The 25,909-nt window shown below is 38.4% G+C and overlaps 1 protein-coding gene across 4 annotated transcripts; it reads right to left on the reverse strand.

The window, feature by feature from the left end:
• Positions 1–315: 315 nt before the first annotated feature.
• Positions 316–25,484, reverse strand: LOC112155610 (thrombospondin-type laminin G domain and EAR repeat-containing protein). Of its 4 annotated transcripts, XM_024287341.2 has the most exons (17): positions 24,972–25,484; positions 22,627–22,691; positions 21,821–22,005; positions 16,484–16,548; positions 16,247–16,408; positions 15,936–16,168; positions 15,618–15,708; positions 15,396–15,549; positions 14,793–14,924; positions 14,494–14,611; positions 12,816–12,930; positions 9,122–9,299; positions 7,757–7,815; positions 6,090–6,266; positions 3,516–3,694; positions 1,057–1,158; positions 316–983 (listed from the first exon to the last, which is right to left on the reverse strand). In XM_024287341.2, the coding sequence occupies exons 3-17, from the start codon at positions 21,939–21,941 to the stop codon at positions 830–832; spliced, it is 2,040 nt and encodes a 679-aa protein (XP_024143109.1). In that variant the 5' UTR covers positions 21,942–22,005; positions 22,627–22,691; positions 24,972–25,484; the 3' UTR covers positions 316–829. The 4 variants fall into 4 exon arrangements, with proteins under 4 accessions (XP_024143109.1, XP_036065622.1, XP_036065621.1 ...); XM_036209729.1 differs by lacking the exon at positions 22,627–22,691; XM_036209728.1 differs by lacking the exon at positions 24,972–25,484 and having other exon boundaries at positions 22,627–23,762.
• Positions 25,485–25,909: the final 425 nt, after the last annotated feature.

Genomic DNA, 25,909 nt, shown 5'->3' on the forward strand with positions numbered 1-25,909 from the left:
GGATGCCTCCTGGACGCCTCCCTGGTGAGGTGTTCCGGGCATGTCCCACTGGGCGGAGGCCCCGCGGAAGACCCAGGACACGCTGGAGAGACTATGTTTCTCGGCTGGCCTGGGAACGCCTCGGGGTCCCCCCAGAGGAACTGGAGGAAGTGTCCGGGGAGAGGGAAGTCTGGGCATCTTTGCTCAGACTGCTGCCCCCGCGACCCGGTCCCGGATGAAGCGGAAGAAGATGGATGGATGGATGGATATTTTTATGATTATCACGTAATCATAATTATGATCAAAAAAATGATCGGCATGGGTCTGTAAAGCAACTTTGTTTTGTAAAGCAGCAGCCTTTATTTTTGTGAGAAAAACTCATAAATAACAGCCATGTGATTTGAAGAACTTTTAAGAGGATTTTACCTCAAATTCCTTCAGTAAAGATGTGACCTCTGTGTGTGAGTTCAGTTCTTTTGTGTGTTTTTAGACACAATTAGAGTAACTGGCCCTGACTTTTGAGGAGGAAACGGGACGTATAAATCTGGTGTTTCATCACATCCTGATGAAGCAGAAAACATAGAAAATGTGCAGAAAATTGTGACAGCTGAGGAGGATATTTCAGTGTATTTTCACCAGCTTGTTGCTGGTATGGTTAACTATCTGGTTCATTGAAGTCAAATGAGCTTCTGTACTCCTCAGGTGGAGTCTTTACCAAAGTGCAACTTGTTATAAATAAAGTTCCTTTAAAAAAAGTATCCTGACCCTGATGAAGACCAAGATCCAGTCTAGACAGAAGGAATCTCAGAGGTCCTGCATGTCCGGAAGGCCACAGAAAGTCAGGAGTTTGTCAGTATGTTCGGAGTCGGAACACCTTGCTCAGGGGGGACATGGCGCTGGAGTAGATTAGGAAGGAGCCTTCATCCGTGCTGAAGTACTCCCAGTCTCTGCAGCCGAACGTGGGGAGACTGTGGACGGGGACGAAGCCCTCGTAACCCTGCCACCTGCAAACGCATGCAGCAACGGTCACGCAAGCTCAACACACACCTGCAGGTAAGAGTGAAAGGGCGTGCACACCTGTAGATGACACTGTTCAGAGAGTAAGAGCTGCCATCATGAGAGTTTGCCACAACCAAGAACTTCTCATCTCCGATGATGAAGAACTCCCAGTCCAGAGCGCTGGGGACGCAGATGAGGACAATTAAAGGAAAAGAAAATAGAAACAAAGATTGAATCAATCATCTAGACTAACACAAATAAAACAATGTGAAAAACAATAAGCAAATAATTGATGAAACTGTTAAAAAACAGACTATATGTAATAATCCAACACAATAAATTCATTATCATTGAGGACAAAAACAATAAAAAGACAATTAGGGTAAACAACAACAGTGCTAACGCCTATAACAACAAACACAACCAGGATAACAACACTGGAAACGATAAATAAAACAAATAAAATTTTCCTTCTGACAGGAATTTTTCATTTTTTCAGAATATTATGACCATTCTCAGGCTGTACACTGGCACAGTGGTTAGCGTTCTCAGCTCACAGGGAGAAGGCCCTAGTTCAAAACCCAACAGGGACACCTCTGCACGTTTTTCTCGTGCCTGTATGGGTTTTCTCTAGTTTCCTTCCACAGTCCAAAAACATGCTTCTTAGGTTAATTGAGGACTAAATAGTCGGTGTGCATGTGAGTGACTGTGTGGTCCTGCAACAAACTGGCAACCTGTTCAGGGTGAACCCTGACCTGAATCCTGGGTTGGTTTCAGCAATACAGCAACCCTGAAATGGGTTCAGAAGACAGATGGACAGGCTAGAGTTGAAAAAAGGCCAGCAGGTGTCAGTATTGACTCAATAAGAGCATTATATGAGGGAAGCAGAATATCCATCCTTCCATTTATGTAATCAGCTGTAACCCTTTAGGGGTCATACGGGTGCCAGAACTGAACCTGGCTACTGTTGGGCAAAGGTGGGGTACACCCTGGAGAGGTTGCCAGTATGTTGCAGAGCAGCTGAATTTATCCACTAAACAATTGCTCTATTTATTCAGAGTTCACTGATCTGTCAGACACAAAGTTTTAGACACAAGAAAAAATTTTTTTTATGAATTTGTCCATTCGGGTGCACCTTGCTTCTATTTTTCTGTCGTGGTGCTACACAAAACAAAAAAAGAAAATTAACATTTAGTGGAGGCTGCTGTTTTTATTACATAGCTTTCACCAGAATTTTGCTAAATATCTTCAAAATGTTGTTCTTGACTCTGAATATGGTCGTTGATGTAGACAGTTTCTTCCAGTTAAAAGCCTCTTGGACCAATTTTAACGGCAGATTAGTTTCTTCTGAATACCTGGATCAGGTGTGTTTAGGGATGGGCAAACTGTCTTACTCGTGGGCCACAAAGGGTTCTAAATTTTGACAGAAGGACCGAACCAAGAGCAGATTTGTGGTGTGTTTTGTTGATTCACCTCATAAAAGAAAGAAATAATACGGGATCTGGACATGTCAATGCCAAAAAAAAATGCCTTAATTTTGCTTGAAAGTTTCTTTGAAACAGAACATTTTGGAGTTTTAATTTCAAAACTGTGGTTTTTGTTCTAATTTTAGAGCCATTTTCATTAATGGGTTGATATTTATTCCAATTTTTCAAGCCAGATTAAAAAGTTTAAAAGCCTGCATATGACCCCAAGGCCGTAGTTTGCACACCCCTCATTTAGCCAATAAGGAGAGTCAATGGCAAGGTTTGCTGGAAAACCAGTGGGACATCTGGAGTTTGACACCCATCTTCTAGGGTCTTAAACAAGTTAGGTGGTTCACTATCTTGTCTGAATGTCAGCAAATGAGCCACCTGTTTGGATTTTAAATTTTTTTTTTTTCCAGAGACTTTTCAGTGCAATCTTAAATAGGTGTTGGTTGCTGGAGCCTATCCCTTTCACTGTCAGGTGGATTCACTCCTTATAGGTCACGGTGCAGTTACACAAAGTTAAAGTTTTGTCTGTTTTTCTTACTTGAACAGAGGAATTCTGTTGAAAGTTTTGTGTAATCATGCCCCGTTTCTGTTCACATTTGCACAATTTTCACATTCATAGCTGGTACAACTACAAACCCAGCTGTGGGTGCTTGAGCAGCTCCACGGAGCCATGGGGATTGCTCACAGTCACTGTAAGGGCGAGGTAACTGAGCACTGGTGGGTGTCTCTACAACAGGAGTTTAAATCAGCGACCTTCCGGCTTTTTTGGGTTAAAAATGCATCTTACTAATGAAAATCTTAAGCTTTGTTTTCTTTCAGGATCATTTGTTTTATATGTTTTTTTTTTTCAACTTTTCCATATTTATCCATGATTTGCAGTTGCTGCCTATGCTCCTCAACTTTTATTATTTTTAGGATCATTTTGCACAAAGCTGATCAAACATATTTTCTGTCTCTGCTGAAGTTCTGCATCCTCTACAGCGAGAATGTACCATGAACCTTTATGTTTCAGAGTATGAAGGGAGTGTTTTCTTTGAGTGAGCATGAAGCTTGGGGGATCACCTGTGAGTGAGGATGTCCTGGAAGCGGATGAAGGTCTGAGTCAGCGTGTTGAGCTCGTAAACGGTGGAGTTGAGACTGTACAAACTCTGGCCCGTGTCCGTAAACTTCTGGCTGTTGGCGACAGCGAGGAAGAATCTGCCGTCAATCTGGAACGCCTCCCAGTCTGTGGCTCCAACCGTCTGCAGAGGGACGGAGGAAAGAGGAGCAGAAAGATCAGAGCGAGGAGCTCGAGCTGTCAAAATATTTTGCTGATGAACTAAGTCTTCAGAAAAGCCTTTGAAAATTAGACAGATGAAAAAAAGATAAAATACTTCAGAAACTTGTGTTTTTGCAATTGAAGTATGAAGAATCAAGGAACTTTACCTATAGAATCAGAAGAAGTCACCTTAGATGTAGACAGTTGACCAAAGAAATAGACAGTGGTCCATAGATGTAGACAGAGGACTTTAGATGTAGACAGTGGAGCAACGATATAGACAATGGACCATAGATATAGACGGTGGACTATAGATGTAGAGAGTGTATCAAAGAAATAGACAGAGGACCATTGATGTACACATTGGGCCATTGATGAAGAAAGAGAACCATTGATGTAGACAGTGGACCAAAGATATAGACAGTGGACCATAGATGTAGACAGTGGACGTAAAAACATATTTTTGGTACAAATGGAACCAAATACAGCCCAGCCTGTATGGGGTTCTATTTGTGCTAAAAACATGTTTTTGGGTCCACTGCTTTCGACTGTCTTCAGTGGCCCCAAGGTAAATTGAGTTCGAGAACCCTGGTGTAAACAGAGAGCTCTCAGAATTGGGGATGGAAAAGGGGAGTTGACCGTCATTTCTCCGTCACTATTTCATACACAATTATATTCTTGAAAATGAGAGGTCTCATAATTAAAAGACCACTGGGAACACTTTGAAAATAGATCAAAAGATGATCAAAGTGGGTCTTTAAGATTTTTTTTTAATTTATTGTTTAATTTATTAGTTTAGTTTTCTGTTCCTGTTGAACAAATTTTCTACCTCGACTGGAAATCTAAATGCTGGGGGAACAGAGATCGGTGGATGAAAAGATTGACGAGAAAAGAAACTTAAGAGATATACTGGAACATGACAACAGGATGAGGAGATGGCACAGGTGGGTCACGTTTTTAGAGCAGAACAAACCCAAACACGTATGTCATATCACATCAGTGCCGATTATAATACCTAGCATCTTGCTCAATGGGGGCTTGAACCTCCTCAACCACTATGAAAACTTGCATCTTAATCCAGTGAGCCACCGAATCTTCAACTGTGACTTGGTGAAGTTAAAACCACTTCAAGAACTCCTACAAGCTCCTCCCCCATATCAGAGGAAAGTAGGAGAGGAGGGAAATGGTTTGGGGTGTCTGCAGGTGAGCGGACATGTTGATGCCACTGTCAGGTGAAATTAAAGGTTCAGGAGCTTCATGAAGAGCTTTAACATGTTTTTGTGGTTTTTGAAAAAAGCAATAACGACCTTTCTGAAGCTGGAAACCCCCCCTCATACTCAGTAATTATTCTGCTGGGTTCCTGTGTTTTACTATATATATTTCAATTAATATGAAGTTGATTTGAAGTGTTTTCTTTCATGTAGTTGCAGTTAGTTTTGAGTTGGTTTTTCTTGAGCAAGTTTATCATGGAGATACTAAAGATCTGAAGTCCAGAAGGGCATCTCTAGCCTCTGGAAAAAGTTGCAAGCTTTCTTCAAATTTTCTTGAGTTATTACAAGTTTACTTTATATTAGAAGCGTAAAATGCTGTAGGGTTGACTGTATATAACAACTGGACTGAGTGAGTGTGCCGTCACCCATAGAAAATGAATTACTTCCAGGTCCAACAACTACTAACAATTTATTATGCAAAGTGGCTTATGTGTAAAAATGTAAAATATCAAAGTAATCATGAATAGTTACTGAATTGATTTTAAAATTTAGTTATTTATTTTAAAACGGTAATTTCCAAAAGATTTTAAATCATGTATTTCATGGACTTTTATTTGAAAAAATATGTATTTTCACAGATTTAACAGGCACTTTTTCATCCATCCATCCATCCACCCTAACATCCATCGATCCATCCATCACGGTACTCATTCATCCATCTCTCCACCCTGACACATTCATTCACATGGCTATTTATCCATCCATCCATCCACTACTTTTACCCATCATAAAGTAACAACCCATCTCTCCATTCATCTAGAGCACAGGGATCAAACCTTTGGCCTTGAGGACCAGTGTCCATGTTGCCATTGTAGTTTTTCATTAGCAAAACACCTGATTCAGGTAATCAGCTCCAGGTGGGCCAGGTTTAGAAAAAAAAATGGAAAATGCCAACCCTCGAGGCTTAGAATCTTACACCCTTGATCTAGAGGGGTTGTTCTTAAGTGTGGCTACTTACAGTTTAATATAATCAATAGATGGTGCAAAGACAAAAAATAAATAAATAAAAATTTTAAAAAAAGTTGCTTATTCGGATGTCACATTTCTATAGCAATTTTTTTATTTCAAACCCTTTCCTACAATAGATCCACAAAGACAGACATTTACCGTGATGTTCTGGAAGCTCTTGAAGCGGCCGTCCAACCAGACGTATATCGTGGAGCTAATAGTTGTAGTCCGACCATCGAAGGTATTGGCCACCACCAGAAAGTGGTACGGTCCAACAGTGAAGAACTCCCAGTCAAATGCTCCAGTTGTGTGAAGAGTTTGATTCACCTCAAAGAGCTGGGAAGAAATCGGACAGCAAATATCAAGAGACTGGGCGAGTTATCAAGGGCCAGGGATTCTGAAGCTGAGCAGAACTTCACAAGAAATCAAGATAAGAAAGAGCAGAAAAATATGGGACACAAGTGACAAGGGTAAAGACTTGACAAGAGGAATAAAGAGATTATGATAAAAATCATAAGAAATATGACTGTAATGGGATTAGGAAGTATAGATGTTACGGTACCAATGGGCAGACCTGGCTCAAACTAGGGGGAAAACCAGAAATGGGACCATAACAAAAACTGGACAGCAGTGAGAAAAAGGAACATAGTTTTTTGAATAATGGAAACAAATAAACTGTGTCCCAAAAAGCAATCAGTTACTGGTTAAAACAAAAAGTCAAAATAAAGGATACTGAGACCTTGGCCAAACATCAGGGAGACTGCTGACCCAGCCATGTCAGCAGCTCCACTTTAAGGGCTGCCTAAACAAAACTACCTAAAGAAAACAAACAAAGCCCGCAAACTAAGACTACCAAACCCCAAACTAAAATAACAAAACCCAGCAGTGTAAGACTTCTGAGGACAAAGAGGGGTAAAAGAGAACAAAACCCTAACTAAAACCGAGCCAGCTCCTTAGCCTGCTGCTCTGCTCTCAGCCTGTCTGTCTCCTCTGTCCTAAATAGCCCGCAGGTGCCAATTAAGGTACATTAGCCACACCTGCCAGGTGAGCTGAAGGTTTGGATGGAAAAAGGTTCAGCAGTAGAAGCAAGACGAAACAATAGGTGTGTTTGAGATGACCCAGTGCCTCGCCTGCATCGTGGGTGAGACCAAGCTGCTGCAGGAGGGGGCGGAGCAAAGCGCCTGAGATGAAGGCGAACGGCGAGACTGTATGAGAGCAAGGAGTTGGGGGTTGTCCTTAACATTTGATTGAACTTTAATATGCCACTCCCCTTAGTATGATCTGTGCTGTTATGTATTTCATATTATTTTTAACATCTGTCAGAGTGAAACAGATAAAAAATAGCCGCTGGATGAATTTCATGTGCACTATTCTATATAAATAAATAAAATAGAAATGACAGCTAATTTTAAAGACAACATAACACATATAACCACAGATTATTTGAAATCTTGTTTATTTTTTCATCAGTGATTCACTACCTTCCAGAAAGAGTTAAAAAAAATACATCGATTTCCTTCATTTAGCACCAGTTATTTCACATCGAACTACAAGAACTTCCAGGACACCGTTTCCCACAATGCATTGTTTTGTAGTCATAAAGGCGGCTTGAAGCCATTGCAATACCTATTTTCTGGCTGCACTGGCTTAGGAAGGCGCCTTGAACCCGCCCTTTTCCCGCGATACTTCATGACGGCGCACATTTGACATCGATGACAGAAACTAACCAGCATGCACCGCACTGCAGGTGATCTGTGCACCGCCGCGTCCGCCTTGGTCATCTCAAACACGCTTAATAGAAGATCATGAAGACAGAAAGACTCTACCTTGGTGTCAGGGTTCCACCTGTAGATCACACTGTGGATGTTATGGTTGACGTCCCTGGCTGGGGACACAAAAAGGCAAAATTCATGATCATTTGTAGACAGAATTTGTAACAGAATCACAGATTTAGATCCCTCCCTTTGAAGACAGAGTACAGGTTTTAAACTGGGTTGAATCTCAGGATTCCTTAGATCTTGTATCAATGCTGCCTTGGCAGCGTCCAGCTGCCATTAAGACCAGATACTGTAACCTCATGATCTGAATTTCATAGCTTGTGTTCAGGATAGCTGACCAGTTCAGGGTCACAAGAGCAGGGTGGTGAGAGATTTCTCCAAATCTGGTAGCAGGAAGGATCTGCAGGCCCAGAATGGTGTCAAACACACAGATACATGGCTAATGGAAAACCTTATCAGTCTGCATGACAAGCGGATGAGCTGGGCTTGGCAACCACCCAATATCATGTTGTAGCAAAGCAGAAGAGAAATATCAACTGATCAATGGAGAGATCTACAAAACCACAGCAGCACGACGAGGTCAGGTGTTAGCAAGGCTTTTAAAATAACTGAGATTTTCACCTGCTTTTGGTATGATAACAATGCCAAACCCCATACCTGACAGATCTGGTTTTCAGATCGCGTTGCAACAATTTCCTGAGGTCTTAGCTGGTCTTCCAGTGGATTGGATCTATTGGTGTCTCTGGCATTGAAGACACCGGAAAGATGGCTTGTCAGAGCAGAAAAGTTTGGGATTAAATAATGGTTGGACATCTCCCCTGTAATTAAACTTGGTTTCTAATTGACTTGAGGCCTCAGTTTTTGCCAAATATCTTGCACAGATTGGGTTTAGTGGCTCCCTTTGGTCTTGATTTAAACACAGAAAGATGGTGGGCTCCATTAAAAGCTGCAATCACATCAGAGGTGTGATCACAGTCCACCTGCATTCCTTCTCCTCAGATCTGAAACTATCTCGTCGGATCAGTAAGAGTGTTTTAATCTTCACAGGAAAAACACACCCATCGCTGTGGGATCAGCGCAGGTGTAGATATGTTTGAAGTGTTGGAGTCGAGCTGCGGCAGGACGACGGTCTGGGACAGACAAGATCCCTGGTGCTTCAAAGTGAGCATAAAACCATGAGTCTGTGCCATCAAAAGCTCTCGTTTGAATGCTCTGAACCAACAAACCCACCACAAAACCCAGAGCAGCTCTGAAGTAATTAACAGCATCAGGCTGCAGCCTATGATGACTCAAGTTTGTTCATAAAAATTCAAATGTACAGTCGCTTTACCGGCAGATGTTTGTGGTTACCCAAACTTCCTTCCTTTCAAAATTATGCATCTTGATTTCAGTCATCAAAATAAGAGTCTCTACCTCTGTGATTGGCCACCACCAGGAAGCTGCTGTTGTGGATCTGGAAAGCCTCCCAGTCTTGAGCTCCATGAGTCTCCAGAGCCTGATGACGGACGAAACGCCGCCGCCTCTTGTTCCAACGATAGATGATGGACAGCTCAGGCTCCTCTTCCCTTAAGTCTGCCACAACCAGGAAAGTCTGACAGACAGCAGAGGAAACCAACCGTTCGAGAATGTTTGTACTGCTCAAAAGTCAAACAACTCTAGAATTATTTTGGTTCTGGAGCAATAAATTCTCACCCCACAAAACAGTGCTGCATAACTAATACATTTTTTTTTAAATAAAAAATAAAAATATTTCTGCTAGAAATATAAAAATCATGAATAATTTGAAATTCAGTTGGTTATCCCAGTTTATTTAGCTCTTGTAAGAAAGTAAAAAAACACTGTAGAAGCACAATAACTTAATCTCAATAAAACTTCAGTGAAATAATGTTATTAACAATTACATTAAGGCAATATTATTTTTTTGCTGAATCAGCACAGAAAAACGTCATTTTCTGATCCAAAAATATTATAAAAATAACAATGTAGAAAGAGTTTCTTTTATGCGACAGCTTTTCAAAACTGCTTCACACTTAAAAACATAAATTAAACACTGATACAGTTTTTGAAATCAAAACCAGCCATACATTTACATTGATGACAACTGAAGATCGGTTAAAATTCTAAGAAATGGAAGAAGAAAAAGTGTTTTCTACAACTTTTAAGTGAGCTGGTTTATGCTAAACCAGCTGGAAAGTGTTCAATCTGGAATCTGGCGAGAAAACACTTCATCATTTTCAGTCCACATTGACCCTTTGCAGTCAAGTTAAAATTAGGATTTCTTTATAGAATGTGTTCCTCTCACTTACTAATTACAATGGTTAACATTGGTTATAACATTGGTTATTGTTAAAATTGCTTGAAATAAAATGTTTAAATTCAAATGTAAAAACAAATCCTTGAAATAAACCATTCAAATTCAATTAATAAATATTTTTGCTTGATTCCTTAAAAATAAACCATTTCCGTTAATTTCTTAAAGGGTTGATTGCTTGAAACAAACCATGTCAATTCAAAAAAAAAAAAAAAAAACATTTGATTGCTTGAAATAAACCATTTCAAATTAAATTAGACAAAATTGTTTGTTTGAGAAAAACTTATTTTAAATTCAAAATTTTAATGCTTGATTGCTTGAAATAAACCATTTCAATTTAAAATTTAAAAAATGCTTGAAACTAGCAATTACATTTCAAATTAAACAAAATGTATATTTTGCTTGATTGCTTGAAACAAACAATTTCCATTCAAATTCAAAAAAACCCTTGATTGCTTGAAATAAACCATTTGAAATCAAATTTAACAAAATTGCTTGATTGTGTGAAATAAAATAAAACATTTAAATTCAAATAAAAATGCTTAATTGCTTGAAAAATATTTCAATTCAAATTAAAACTGATTTTTGCTTGACTGGTTGAAATAAACCATTTCCATTTAATTAAAAAAATTGTTACTTGAACTGAAATAAACCATTTTTAATTCTTTTTTTTAATTGATTGATTGCTTGAAATGAAATAAACCATTTCAACTCAGAAAAAAGCACTTAGTTGTCAAAAATAAACCATTCCAATTTAAATTAAACAAAATTGCGCTATTACTTGTAATGAAATAAACCATTTTAATTCAGTTTCTAATGAATTACTGCCGCTCTGCACAATTGTTGCAGAGAAAGAGACACCGTTATTTATTTATTTTTTCTTAATATAACGTCATAACCATGATTAAAAGACCATTGGGGGCGACTTTACAATAAATCAAAAGGTGATCAGAGCGGACTTTAAGAACGAAACCTATAGAAATTGATTCACAAACGGACAAACTCTGAATCCACATGAAATATTTTTTCTCAGTAGTAACTGATTAGTAAATAATAGAATTAGATTTTGGGGTATAAATCTAGAAAAATAATCCAATTTATGTGTTTAAGTAATCGGCTCCAAATGTCCTTATATGATACAGCAGTGTTGATTGGATTTCTAAGGCCTTAAAACCAACTTTTTGGAAGAAAGGTGTTCATTATTTGGGGGGAGTTCCTGCACAAACACGTCACCAAAATCTCCAAACAAAACACAAAGTTAATGAGTTGTTTCGAAATCTTTTGACCCCCTTCATAAAGAGTCAACAGGTCACAAACCAAAGTCGACACACACGCACCAAACAACCATAAAAAGACACAAAAATGTCAGCGAATCGACCTTTACAAAGACTCACAAAGGAACACGGACGTCAACGGAGAACAAACGGCTGAGAAGGTGTGTGTGTGTCCAATAACTGGACCAAAGGGTTCATGGACTCCTTGTCATACATCATCCAGTATGACAATCCTTTTCTAGACTCACTTTCTCTCTACACTGATTTCTGCTGCTTTTCTGGCCTGGCTCAGTCCCTACAGAGCTTTATGGTAACACCTGTGTGTTACGCCCAAGTCAACAAAAGCTACACAATGTGAACACATTCAAACTGAAGATTAGACTCCACCTCAGATATGTTTGTTCCTTCTACTCTAAGCACCTTTTCAACATCCGTCTGTCCTCAGAGCAGATGGCCTCAGGGGGTCTAGTCAGACACTTGGCTCCACCCCTCACATCTGCAGGTTATCTCAGAGATATGTCTCACAGCTTTGTGCTTCCACAGTGGAAGCGGCGTTGTGTAATGTTAGATAGAGATGGGTAACTTTATCTCTAAGTTCATGACTTCAAATCCTGCTATCTTGCAATCACTGAAATGGCATTAAACTGGTCAAGTGTTTGTCCTCCCCCACCCCTTCTGGAGCAATGGAATATTCCGCTAGCTAGCTAAGAGAGACTTTTCAAAGAGATAAAAAGAAAAAACAGAAGAAATTTTACTTCATTAAAAAAAAGAGAATGCGAGAAATTTGTCACAGTGTTGTTGACTACATGTTACCAGGATAAAATTGTAAAATTCTGTCATAAAAAAGTCAAAATTTCATTAAAAAGTGGTCATAAAATCTTGAGACATAAGTTGAAAGTTCCCAAAATAAAAGCATAAAATTATGTTAAAATAATTTTACAAGAACAGAGTTGTAAAATTTGTAATTTTACAATACAAATGCCCAATAAAAAATAATAATAATAAAATGCCCAATTTAGCAATTAAAATGTTTTACCAAAAACAATAAAACATTATTTATTTAGCTTATGTTGCAGACAATTCAGAGAAATGGGATATACTCCCATTGAACCTGCTTTATTTTATTTTTTTGTAAACATACAACTTTATTTTCAACAAATTCCAACTTTATTTTGAAAGATTTTCCATGTAAATTGACAAATTTTAAATAATAAATTTATCATTTTGTTCCTGTGAAATGCAGAATTTTCCCCCCATAAAGTTAAAAATGCAACTTTTTTTGTGAAAAAATAAATATATGAGAATGAAGTCATAAAACGATTTTTGTGGTAGAAAATCGCTGCACAAATATACACCATTTACCACCACTTTGCCATCTTTATTAAAACCTGACTAAAATGATGAATACAAGCGCTGCAGAGAGCCTCCTGTTGTGGTTTGCCTGAGACCCCCACAGTGCTAAATTCACCATTGTTTCCACTGACAGCTGGTCCTCTCATTTTGTGCAGTGACTGGTGCTCACCTTGTTATCGATGGTAAAGTGCTTCCAGGCTCTGGCCTCCTGAGTGCTGATGTTTTGGTAAAAGTGGAAGGAGCCGTTTTTCCATCTAAAGATACCTGAGCCGAGCCTGGAGTCCCTGCAGAAAGACAGATGAAGATAAGTGTGTGTCCTACTTGGGCTTCATTTTTGATGTGCAGAATACAAAAAGTGACATTTGAAGTCATCCACCCAATGACTGTTATGTCCATGACATTTATGAGTAAACTTTTTTTTTTAAATTTACCCTATTTTAGCTAATTTATGTCTCATTTTCCTAATTTAGCACTATAATTGTACATGTTTTAATTGACCTTATAACATAACATTTCTTTTCTTGGTGCATTTTTGCATTGGTCAATTAATACATCTCTGCTAATTTACCCTTTTCACAATTATTTACATGCTTTTAAAACGCAGTTACCACTCATTTTAACTAGCATAAAAAAATTATTGCATTATTTTTTACTTTTATATAAAAACATTTTACATTTCAACACAATATTTACATAGAAACATGGAAATAAAAGATGCTGTATAATAGATTTAAATGTGACATTTTTGTTTACTGTTGCAGTTTAATCATTTCATAATATAATAAAATGTTTTGGCCTTAATTGGAAATATTAAATTCTATTTTAGCATTTTTGTTTTCTTTTTGGTTCATTTAGGTTTTTACAAGTTTATTTTGCATTTTTTTTTAATGTTTCAGTTTAACAGTAATGACTTTTTGTGTGAAGCTTGCATGTTCTCTATGGAGACAAAATAGACTCAGGATTTGTGTGTGTGTGTGTGCTACTTGATTTGTAACTTTGACCTGTTTGTTTGTAACTTTAGATTTGTGTATGCGTAGTTCTTCATTTGTAACTGATACAATACAGTTTGTGCATAACTTAATGTACTTGCAATTGTGTATTCATATGTACAAACATTAGAAAAATACAAAAAAACCACAGGAATGAGTTAGAAATTTAAATTAATTAATTACACATTTAAATCTTTAAAAAGTAAGCACAAATCATCTGATACACCCACAAAACTGATATGAGACTCTCCACGTCAGTGGGTTCTGAAGACAAATGAATGAATGGATATAAAACTGAAGCTGTCAGAGAGAACAGAAGACATGCATCTTCGGAAGAGAAGAGAAAAAGTTCTCTATAGACATCTAAATATGTTCCAAGACTGGATAAATACAAGATGATGTGTCATAGATGTTTATACGTAGATATATTTCAGAACAACATTGATAGACATGTAATAGTATAACAAATAGAGTTGTCAGAGATGCCCTGTAGACATCTACAGTAGATAGATATTAGGTATCTATAGTCATTCTGTGCCTTGTTTTGCTGTATATCATATATTTTTTGTTTTTTTAAGTTAATTGGCATTGTTTCTATTTATGTTTAGCAAATTTGTCATTAAAAATTAAACTAAAGCAACTTTTTAAAACTATATATATTTGCTTTTTCAGCATTTTATTTGACCTTTTAAATTATTCAACATTCGTTATCTGTTTTTCCATAGCTTCATTACAGAATTGACAAAGGAAGTCAATTTAGCATTTCTTTAATTTGGCAGGGGTTTACTGTGTTTACCATTAGCTGCTGTTATTCTGTTCCATTTCAGAGGTTATTTAAGTATTTTTAAGCATTAGTACTTGTTGGCTGCAGCCATGAACAGGCCTTCAGATGGGATGAAGAAGACCTCGATGTCTAAGGTTTCGGATCGAGTGTACAGGTCCTGGTAATCCTCCACATAGTCCAAACGCTCTTTATCTGTCAATTCAGAAAAAAGAAGACGGATGAAACCATTTAGTAACCATGGAAGTGTATTTTAAATGAGCGTCGGTGAGCAGCATCAGATATTCTGTCCATTTCTAAAACAGTTTTTTTTTATGCCAGACATAGTAAAATACAGAATTTTCATAGTTAATTGCATTAAACTGTTCAGTCTCACTCTGCAGGAGTGTCCTCCACATCAGCCCGTCACAGATGAACAGGCTCTTCCTTTGGGTGTTGAACCACAGCTGGCCATGCTCCTGTTTCGAACATGGAGGATGGTCTCCCACTGTCACTCGAGTTTCAGCCTCTGATGCACAACACACAGTAAATCATTCAAAACAACAGTTCAACAAGAGTGGAGGTTTAAAAGAAAGTTCCTCTCTGGAACCCTCCGCCTGAACAACCCAAAAATCTGCAGCCCCCATAGGCAGACCCCCCAAGGGTAAAAGATTTTTCGTCTTGTTGAAGGACAGCATCACATACAGGGCAGACCAGAAAACATACCACTAACAGTAATGGTCACCATGACAACCACCAGTCCTGAAACTGCTGGTGTGTAAACCAAAAGGTCCCAAAGAGGCAACAATGAGCTCACATCCAAACAGAAACTGCAGAGACCCGTCAGTCGTGAAGAAACTACTCTTCATGCTGTCAGTTTGCAGCTCAGGTTACCGAGTCATTGATGCCATCACAGCACCGAGTTTACACAGGAAACAAGGGAAAATAGAGGTGGAAGTGAGACCCTGTTCCTCGGTTCATGAACACTCGTCATTCTCACCGTACGGATAAACCGGTCCTTGACTGTCCGGCTGGAGAGGCGTGGACTTCAGGACCTGCGGAACGGACAGCTCGGCCAGACTGGGTTCAGAGTTGGGACACAGTCTGGGTGTGGCGTCAGAACCTGGAAGCAGGACCAGCTGGCGCAGCAGACCCTGCAGACAGCAGAACTATGATGAACCCGCTGGACGGTGAGATGGCTCCGATTCAGAGACAAACTCACGGTGAAGCGGCCCCGCCACTGGCCTCTGCCGCCAATGAAGAACCTTGAACCTTTGGTGCTGAGAGCGCTAGGAAATGATTGGACCTGTTTACTGGGGACAGGAAACCAGTTAATTATTTCCAAATCATGGAGAAACATCCCAAACAAGTCCTGAATCATCTGTGTGTTTTAGGTTGATGGATTTGACTAGTATAAGAAATTGTTCTTTTACTTTAAACCTTATGAAAAAAAAAGTCTAAAACAGATGGAACCAGAAAACCAAATTCCTGATTCAGTTTTTTAGGAACCGGAGGGAAGAGTATTGCATCAGTTACTCACATCTCCAGAGGCAGTCCACAGTCGACGGTCAGCGTGGCATACGGTCCAGTGACAGCAAGAACCACAGTGTGCCACCTGTTATCGTCTAAGTTGACGTCCTTAAAAGTCACTCGGCTCCGCCTACCAACAGCCGGAGACAAAATCACCAGATGCAGGTGGTTCTCAGAGACGCGTAACCCGAGCAGCAGCAAATTAGAGCCCTCCTTCACCACAGAGAAGATGTATTCATTTGTCTGGGAACAGAGAGAACACAGTCAGGTTCCACCACACAGGACAGGACTGGATCACGTTCTTCTTGAACTTAAGCTTACTTTTTGTCTCAGTTTTGAGATCTTCAGGGTGGCAACCAGGGAGAACTCCGCAGGAAAATAGTTACAGTTGGTGAAAATCTGTGAAGCACGAAAACTCATAGATGTCGCCATTGTGCCAGCCAGCCTGAAACCTCTGGATCCTCTGGACTGAACCATCTGCAGCTGGAAGGACATAGCTTCCATCATCTATCTTTCTATATCTCCCCAGCCTATTTCCCACCTTTTCGTTTGTTTTACCTGTGACGTCAGGGATTGACTTGGACTTGCCAGAGCTCTGGACAGCAGATCGAGCGGCAGGAGGTCTGTGACACAAACAAAATGAAACTCATCTGATGTCAAAAGTTGTTTTTCTTTTTGGATGTTGCATCAAAATTTGTTCAACAAAAAAGCTAAAAAATAGAGCGACGTCTGCCCTCAGACTGGATGCTTGCAAGTTCAAATCCACAATCAAGTCATACCAATCACTCCCTGCTTGACACTCAGCATTTAGGGGTTGGATTGGGGGGGTCAAACCACCAATTAGTTCCTGTGTCTGCAGCTCACTACTCCCCCAGAGGATGAGTCAAATATGGAGAACAAATTTCACACTCCCAGGTGTGCCCTGCCAAGAGTATTTCCAGGGGTACATAGAAGCTCCGTTTGCTCACATACTTGCCACTATCTCCATCAATAGACTATGTTTTCTTGAAGTAGATGTTCTTGTTCATTCAGTACAATTTCATGGGTTAATTGGTTACTCTAAATTTTCCCCAGGTATGAAAATGAGCGTGAATGGGTGTGTGGTTGAGGCCCTGTAGCAGATTGGTGACCTGTCCAGGGTATACCCTGCCTTCGCCCATCAACAGCCGAGTTAGACTCCAGCAGTGCCGTGACCCAATAGAGACAAGTGGCTAAGAAGATGAAGGAATGGTAAGACAGAGGTTACTCTGTCTACTCAGGCTACTCCTTGACCCTATAACAGACTGGCAATCTGTTTAGGGTGAATCAATTCAACCGGTTCCGAAGTTTCACGGCACAAAATGGTAAATAGTGAATACTTGTACGCCATTCCTTCTAGACCCAAAGTGCTTTAAAGTCACAGTCGCATTCCCACAGTGATGGTGACTCAATGGCAACAACCTATAACAATAACATAGGTTCAGTGTCTTGCTCAAGGACACTTTGACTCATGGACAAGCAGAGCGGGAACCAAACCTGGAATCTTCCAATTGGAGGTTGATCAATCGACCTCTACACACGATCGTGCTTGAATAGACGGACGGACAAACAGACCTCCTCTCATGGTTCAACTACCTGCTTTTTTTCAAGAGGCATCTTTATCTCTGAGGCTCGGACTTTAAATTGTACTTTTTCGATAACTTTTGATTTATGGAACATGGACTCACTCCTTCGCTTTGCAAAAAATCTCAAAACTCACTTCTTTAAACTGGCATGTCCAACCTTAATAATTTATAATATGACTGTCTTTTTTATTTTTTGAACATTTAACTACTATTTTATTCTTGTAACTGTGTTTTATGATTGGTTTTACACTTGTATGGCAACCTTGGGAGCATTATTATTGTAAAGCTCATAGGTGGAGTTGGGTGGGAACTCCATTCATGTATTTACACCAGTTGCTGTCGTTTCTGAGTTTTTTACATTTTAAAAATTCTTTGCCTTGCTTCTTATTCCTCTGACCTCTGTGAAGATGGAGTCTTCTGGCTTACTTGGAGATTCCTGTTATCTTGTTTCTTTTCTTTCAAAGTCCTCCGCAAAGACTTTTACTGGGATTTGCAAAACTCTATCAGATTAACGTTAAACATCCACATTGTTTGGTTAATTAAAGTCAAATAAAATCAGATAGAGCCACTCAAATTCCTTTTGGATCTTCTTCCTAACAATTCTACATCATCCAAAGTGTCAAAACAGCAGTTATGATGTTTGTTTCATAAACACACATCTGTTTTGTGTTTGTCTACTCTAAAGTCTGGATTTGATGCCAACACTTGCAGATTTATGGTATTGGAGGAGCTGGGTTTTAACTGTGACAATGTCTACAAAACAAAGCAAATACTTTAATGATGCACACCAAGCTTCCCTGTAGATCCTGGACTCTATTACACTGACAGAAACCTCTGACAGCAGGATACCGATCAAATGATATCAATGTTTAAATCAGAGATTGTTGTGGATACTTGCTGCATTAGACAGAGAGCTAAAAATACAGACCAATTAGGTGTGATGGTGGTTATCTCCTACTAATCTCAGATCCCTGAAAGTGTATATCTGTCGAGGTGAAGCAGCTTAAAGCATGAAAAAGAAAATGAGGTGCAAATGATGCTTCCTCCCGTGAATGAAGCCAGATATCAGCTCCAAGATCAACTTTGTTTTGTGGCATTATCAGCTCAGAAGCGCACAGTTTCCTTCATCTGTGGCTGCAGTCTTGATCTAAAATTAGAGTAATGTTGAGTTGGAGCCTTCAGTCATCAACGTCGCATGATGTCCACAGGAGAAAGTGACCACACAAACCTTCAAATTATTCTACACTGATGGTGAATGTTGAAGTTCAGAGGAGTCCTGAAAAAGTTAGAAGCTAAATGAAAAAAGAAAATTATTATGGTCACTAAATCTAGTCTTTGTGGGAACTCATTTTAATAAATGTTTAGTTTTAGTTTGCAATTGTGTAGAATAATAACATGGAGTAATGCAGCTATTTTTATCTTAGTAAATAAATAATAAAATGATCAGAAAGGAGAAGAAGTAACAGTCCCCTATAGTGCACAATTAACATTTTTTTTCCTTTTTTATTTATAATTTAATTCAGAAGGAAGTTTTATTTTGAAAAATTACCAGATTCTCCACACAACATTCGATTCATTCTTGATGCATGTCAAGTCGCTCGGCTACGTGTCGAAAATCCATCCACTGCTTTATTCAAGTAGGCTACACCGACATTTAAACCCCCTAGCTAAGGTTTAACAAAACATCTTTGGAAAGTTTCTTTTTGCAGAAAAGAAGAGCCTTTGACTTCAAAATAAAAGAAAGCTGCATTTTTTTTCTGCATCTTTACTACAAATATGGATTTATTGTGACCGTTCTTCCCACACACAATAATAATAGTAATAATAATAATAATAATAATAATAATAATGCATATAGTTCAGGGAATTTAACATTACGAGGATGCTGCTAATAAAGTTCTTCAAATACTGGATTCAGATTATATTTAGAAAATACCAGTTTAGTGACCTTCTTTTTGTATTTGTCTGTCACACATTTAAAGTGAGACAAGCCTGAAAAAATAAACAAAATTACATTTTAAAAGTTTCTACATGAAATCTATTGAACAAATAACATTTAAAGCAACAGTACATATTCTACTGAGGATGAAGATAAGCTTTACCCCCAAAAGTTAAGGGAAACTGGAGGTTTCAGCCTCAAAGAGGCCGATCCGTGAACAGATTGTCTGACATTAAACTGATGTGTGGCCTGAAACAGGTTTGGGAGCACTGATTTATAGGATAGAATATAGAGTTATTTATAAAATAGAACATTTTAAAGTCTTCAAAAGTGGGAAGAAGATCACAAGGCTGCTGATGAGGTAGCAAACAAAGTAGCTTATAAAGTATTTCTTAAGATAACAAATATCTAAAAAGCTTGGATTTAAAGTAACTTTATGTATTCTAGTTCTAAAAGTAGCCAACGACAAGGCTTAAGAGGTGAAACCTTGCCAATGGAGACTGCCAATTTAAAGAAGTCTACAAAGAACCTTACAAATTCAGGTTGCATTTTTTTTTGTAACCAATAGCTTGTGACAAGGTTTCTAAAGTTTTTATGGAGTATCTAATGGATTAAAATCCACCTTCTAAACCTGCTGGACTCTTTTAATTGTCTCAGGGCTGCTGGAGCCTATCACAACAGTTGTTGTTGTTTTTGTTTTTTGTTTTTCTGGAAACAAAGCAGATTTTCTTTAAGACATAATCTGTTGTAATTATGCTTGATTGCATTAACGATTGAAGAGTTACGTTAGTTTGAAGGGTGTGTGTTGTTTCCTCTCCACCAGCAATATATCCAGAATTAAAGGATTAATATGCTTGGATACAGCACTTTATGAACAACTGGCTTGTTTAGCAATGACCTTCTGCCTTGTGAAGGGCGTTCACTAAGTCATCCATCTTTAAAGTCCTGCTTTAACTTTTTCTAATGTAAAATTGTTTCCAGTTGTCTTTGAATTAAATTGAAGTCATTTTTTTAAGACATATTTTCTGCAAGAGCTAATTAGCTAGCTAGCTTATAGCACCTCACAACCCCAAGCTAACATTAGCGTTGCAAAGAAAAATAATGGTATCAGAGCTATCCAGCCATACGGCAACTCAGATGACAAAAATGAAGACGTTAATGGATCTGTTTGTCTGCAGGTGGAGGATTCAGAATTGTAGTGGAAAAAGGAGACTTTTGCAGTAGCTCCATCACATGCTTGTTTTATCTGCTCCTGATCTAACACAATTTGAATGAAAAAATACTTAAAATTGCAGTTTTGATCTTAAATTAATTTATACATGCCCTCCTTTATGAGAAAAAAACGTTAAAAACACAGTTGTCATTGGAATAGGTCTTTAAAGGCCCAGGAAACATTGTTTTTTGGTTAATTAGCTGATAAAGGATTAAAAGACAAGATCACATCCCACCCAATCTAAACTAATTTTACAAATTACGCAAAAGTCTATTCAAACTCAAGTACCTACTGTGTTAAAATGGATTTCCTGAGAACTAAACAGTTTTTGCCTTGAAATCACATTCTGTTTGTTTTTTATTTAGGCTTTTTTCCATCATCCTCAGCTGTATCCCTGATGTCGAAATCTTGAGATGTATGAACCATGAGTATTGAACATTACAGAAAGGATAATTTTTTTTTTTTAAACTAGAAAGGTAAAATGAGTAAACATCTTCGAGGAAAAAGTCTCAACACATTAAGTGACATTAAGTGATAGCAAGTGATGTTTTTTTCTGATTATGAGATGTTCTGTTAGACTTGATAACATTATCTGTCGGTTTGGCAGAACTGCAACATCATGATGGGTCAGAGTTTTACTACAACTTTGAGATCAAATATTTAAGGAGATGCAGCAAGAGTTCTGCGTTTCCTCACCAGCAGGCTCCTATCTACATCAGTTCTGGCTGGAATTCCCCTCAAAGCTCCTCTGAGGCCTTTCTGTGTGTTTTGTTGCAGCAGCAGATCAGTGGAGGATGAATGGAGGGAGGAGGCAGCAGGTTCAGAAGCAGATCTCATATTTCAAAGACTAAAATCGTGGAAGCACAAAGCAGCAAAGACGTCTGAAGTGAGCGAAACAAACTGAGATGTCACCTTCAGCCTGTCAGACAGGTACAGGGAGGTACCGGGTTGCACACCAAACACCTTCCGCTGGCTGCACTCCCATCAAGACAGGAAGGGTGTATTGATGAGCACCTCTTCTTTACATTCTACTCCAATTTTGACAGATTTACATAAACTTTACAGACTCTTTTCTGAGTCAAAATGATGATTATTATGGGAGGCAAAAGGATGCTGGTCTAAACAGGAAGTGCTGGTACCTGTGCAGGGTCTCCAGCTTTGGCTTTGGACCGGAACAGTGAGCAACACCCCGGTAAGGAGGAGGGGATAACACCACATCCCCGCTGAAGGCAGTGAAGACTTGTTGGGCCGCATCAGCATTTCTCTACATCATCTTCCTGACAAACTGAGACCAAAATAAGACCTTGACATCGAGATGATCTCCCTGAAAACAAACAAACAAACCAAAACGGAAGTTAAAAACAGATTAGAATCCCCTCTGCTGACATTAAAAAGTCTGAACTAAAGAAATAAGAGTCTTGGGGAATGTCTTTTGGATACAATTTTTTCCTATTATAGAGGCAGTAAATAAATAAATAAAAATGCACAAACATTTAAACACAAGCTTGTTATTCCTCGTACTGTTAATGTGATGTTTAAAAAGATAAACAAGCTGATCTGTAATTCAGAATTGACCCAATTTGACCAGAGACATGGTACAAATTTGATACCAAGAGTATTGATTTGCAAACAGATTTATCTGTAAACACTTTTTTGTTTACCTGGACAACATTAAAAAAAGTGGTTGATTTTTGCAATATTTTAGCAGATTCTGTGTATATTTATACCCTGAAACTTCCTGCGTGTGCTGTCACCTCAGTAAAAGAAGAAATAGTGATCATTTTATGCATGCTCGCCATGACAGGAAAATCTTTGAGATTTAGGAAAATGCAAAATTCAACCAAAAAGTTTTTAGCTTAAATATTTCTCTGTTATCTAGTTTTAAGATTTAAAATGAATTAAATCTGCAACAAAACAAATTCAAACTTAAAGATTGACACCAAACCTGGTCAGAAGTTGATCCTAATGCTGAGGAGGGTCCAGCTCTGGTTTTTAATCCAAATGTGAAGTCTGGTTAAAAGAAAAAAGAAAAAAAAAGAAAAATGTGTCTTTGTTTTGTTTTTATTTAAAGAAAAATCCTTCTGCGCTCTTGTCTTCTTCAAATAATAATTAGTTTTTTTTTTTATAGGAGATGGCTAAAATTTTTATTGTTTTGTTTTAGAAACATCTTTACTTAGATCCACTTCTTGAGAAAATTCCACCAGTTTGTGGCTCTGATGTCAGAATAAAGTCTTCATGGATCAATTTCTTAAACTTGAATATTTCCATCCAAAATCTGTTGGTTTTGAGTTAAATTGTTCAGGCTTTGCTGCTGGGTTCTGTGTTCAGAGGTCCACCTGTCGTGCTCATCTCTCTCTGTCAAAATCCCTTTGCTCCGCCTGCAGGTGAGTGTCGCCCAGGAGAGCAAGCGTTTACCTGCAAGCTCGCTAGCCCACATTTAAACATAAAGGAGTGGGAGGGGCTGCAGAGGTGGAGGAGGGAGGGAGGGGGGGAGGGTTGCCTCACCTGAAAACAGTTTCATTCAATAAAAACTCCATTTAGTCTCAAAGTTACAAACGTCTAGATAACTCTCAGAGTAGGATGCATGGAAGAATGTGCAATAAAAATCCTCAATTAAACGTGACTTTGTCATGATTTAGGACATAAACAGGGCAGAAACTCAAGTATTCTCAATGAAAAGTGTGTTTTTAACCTACTAATGTAGCATTTTTACGATGATGGAAGAAAGAAAATGAAGCTTAAAACTGTATTTCTGAGTATTTCTTTATTCAAATTGTTGTGAATCAGGAGCAGACAATAAACCTAATTTGAAGATGATTGTAAATTCTCAAGCTCCCTGCTCTGAGTTCTCAGCAACAGGGAGGGGAAGGGGAAGGGGGCGGGTTTGCTCCAGACCAAAGGTCCCGCCCACAACTCTGATGAGCTACTAATAAACTCCCGCCACTCTGCAGAAAGTATGTTCTAGAAAACAACATTTTTTTGGAAAATGTGTTGTTTTTCTGCTGTTCATGTGTGTTTTCCCTGTCAGACATTTTTCGAATCATTCCAACACCACATAAACACACCATTTCTCTGAATTAGCATTTTTCCCCTGACAGACATCAATGGATGGACTCAATTTAATTAAGCTCAGTTTTTCCATCCAATAAATATGTGTAGTCTGAACTTAAATTGTACACGTTTATTAAGTATTTGAGTTTGTCCTACCAACCTATTTTTAGTTACTGTAAATGGAAAAAAATGAATTTAATAAACATAAATGATTTATGTTGGTTCATCTCAAAATAAAGTCATTTAATTAATTTAAATTATTTACTTCGTCTTATGAGTGTTTTGAGTTTAACCAACTCAATTGAATTAAATTCAGTGGAAATTAAAATGTTACAATAAAAATAAAAATTACTTTGTTGAACTCAATTTTATTTATACTCAAGTACAGCAAAAAAAACATGATTTGTTCTATAAAATGCAGTTCTGAAAAATACATTTACATGTTCAAGGAAACCCTTTCAAAAGTGTGCCAACATACAATCTACTTTAGATGTAAAATTAATATTTCAAAATAAAAGAAAAGAGAGAATCATTTCGGCAAAATGGACATATGTAAAAATAAACTGAGGATAAAACTCAGTCCCCACAATAAATAAAGATGCATACCCTTAAAGATCAATTTGTAAACTTTTTTTCAAATAGAAAATGTGAATTTCAACTAAAACCAGTTTCACGCAAGATTTTAAGCAGATCTTGAAAAAGGGAAATAAAAAAAGGAGAAAATGAAATGGCAAAAACTTTATGATTTGTAGGAATTAAAAAACCTCAAAGCCAATTACCACAATTTAGTTTGGTAGAAAATGAGTTCTTCTAATGTGTATAACTGACCCTGCTATAATGAATTGCATACCTGGGAAAGTACATGCATAATATAAAGAAGGCAGGACTAAGTAAACCAGGGCTGATCGTTCCTGGTCTTCAAGATCTACCACACTGACTGTTTTCCAGATCTCCAAGCCCTGCTGTCAGGTGAATCCACACTCCGACTAAATGAACAAACCTGGTCCAGGTGATCAGCAGCAAGCAGTGCAGGGAGAGCAGGAAAACGGGCCGAGTGGTCGATCTCGAGGATCAGGAATGAACAGCCCTGCAGTAAATGGTTTCGGCTTATTAGTTGACTGATTCCAAGCATGGTGCATCACAGTGGTTGATGACAAGAAGTTTCCAGCGCTTGAATAGACATGACAGCGGTTTTATAACTTGAAAAAGGTCACACTACAACATAATGTTGTTACTTACATTTAAATGTAAATATCTGTAGCTCAGAGCGAACCAAAGTGAAGAAAAGCGATTCTCAGGCCAACACGGTTTACTCTGGTGATAGTGGACTCTGGACCCCTATGTTTGGAGTGTGAAACTTAAAAACAAATAATCCGGACAGGACTTTGACTTCAACTGCCATTTCAAATCAAGGAGGAGGGCTAAGGGGAAGGGAGAAGGGGAGTATTCGGATTGGGTCAAGCAGTAACTTTAAACTGGAACAAAACACAATCCACTGCAGACGTCTTTGTGTAGAAATTGGGTGGTGGTGGTGTCTTTCGGTCTGATGTCCATTTTCTCAAGCACAAAGGCCTAAGCAAACAACTCAATCATCAGCTGCTGTATTTTCAGATTCAGCTTGTGTCGATCTAGGTTCCTTATGATCTTCTGACAGAACTCAAAAGTGTACTTGAGATCCTCTGGAAAACTGCAATCCAGTGCGTAGATCCATCCAAAGAGCAATATGAATAAAATGACACTCCTCAGGTCTTGAACACCTTCAATTGCAACGGCAACATCCAATCCCCTTTCTTCTGAGATGGCTGACCGTAGCTGCAATCCTTTCCGTGATGTTGTTTTCAGTGGAAGAGGTCTGGAACACAACAAATAACTATTGAAAACAAATAAATCTACAGGTGCTCCATTTTTGTTTTACTTCTCCAAAAGCAAGAAGGACCACAATCTGTGGGAATCCCTAAGGTTTCTTCTTTTTTTTCCTGACTCAGGTTTTTTTAGGAGTTTTTCCTTACCGGGAGGGAGGGTCTAAGGGCAGGGATAACCAGTTTATGTAGTCTGTTTAGTTTTTAACTATTGTTTATATTTTGAAGCCCAATGAGGCAAATCTCTTTGTGATTTTGGGCTATATAAATAAAATTGAATTGAATTGAATTGAATTGAATTGAATTGAATTGAATTGA

Source organism: Oryzias melastigma, linkage group LG21 (genome assembly GCF_002922805.2).
Source record: "Oryzias melastigma strain HK-1 linkage group LG21, ASM292280v2, whole genome shotgun sequence".
NCBI lineage: Eukaryota > Metazoa > Chordata > Actinopteri > Beloniformes > Adrianichthyidae > Oryzias > Oryzias melastigma.

Bases quoted from the DNA above. Each gene is read 5' to 3' on its own strand.
- LOC112155610 (XM_036209729.1), bottom strand. From the start codon at position 21,941: ATGCTGATGCGGCCCAACAAGTCTTCACTGCCTTCAGCGGGGATGTGG. The intron at 16,409-16,483 runs GTAAAACAAACG...ATGTCCTTCCAG, and splicing joins GTCAATCCCTGACGTCACAG to CTGCAGATGGTTCAGTCCAG. The intron at 9,300-12,815 runs GTGAGCACCAGT...GCTGTCTGTCAG, and splicing joins ACTTTACCATCGATAACAAG to ACTTTCCTGGTTGTGGCAGA.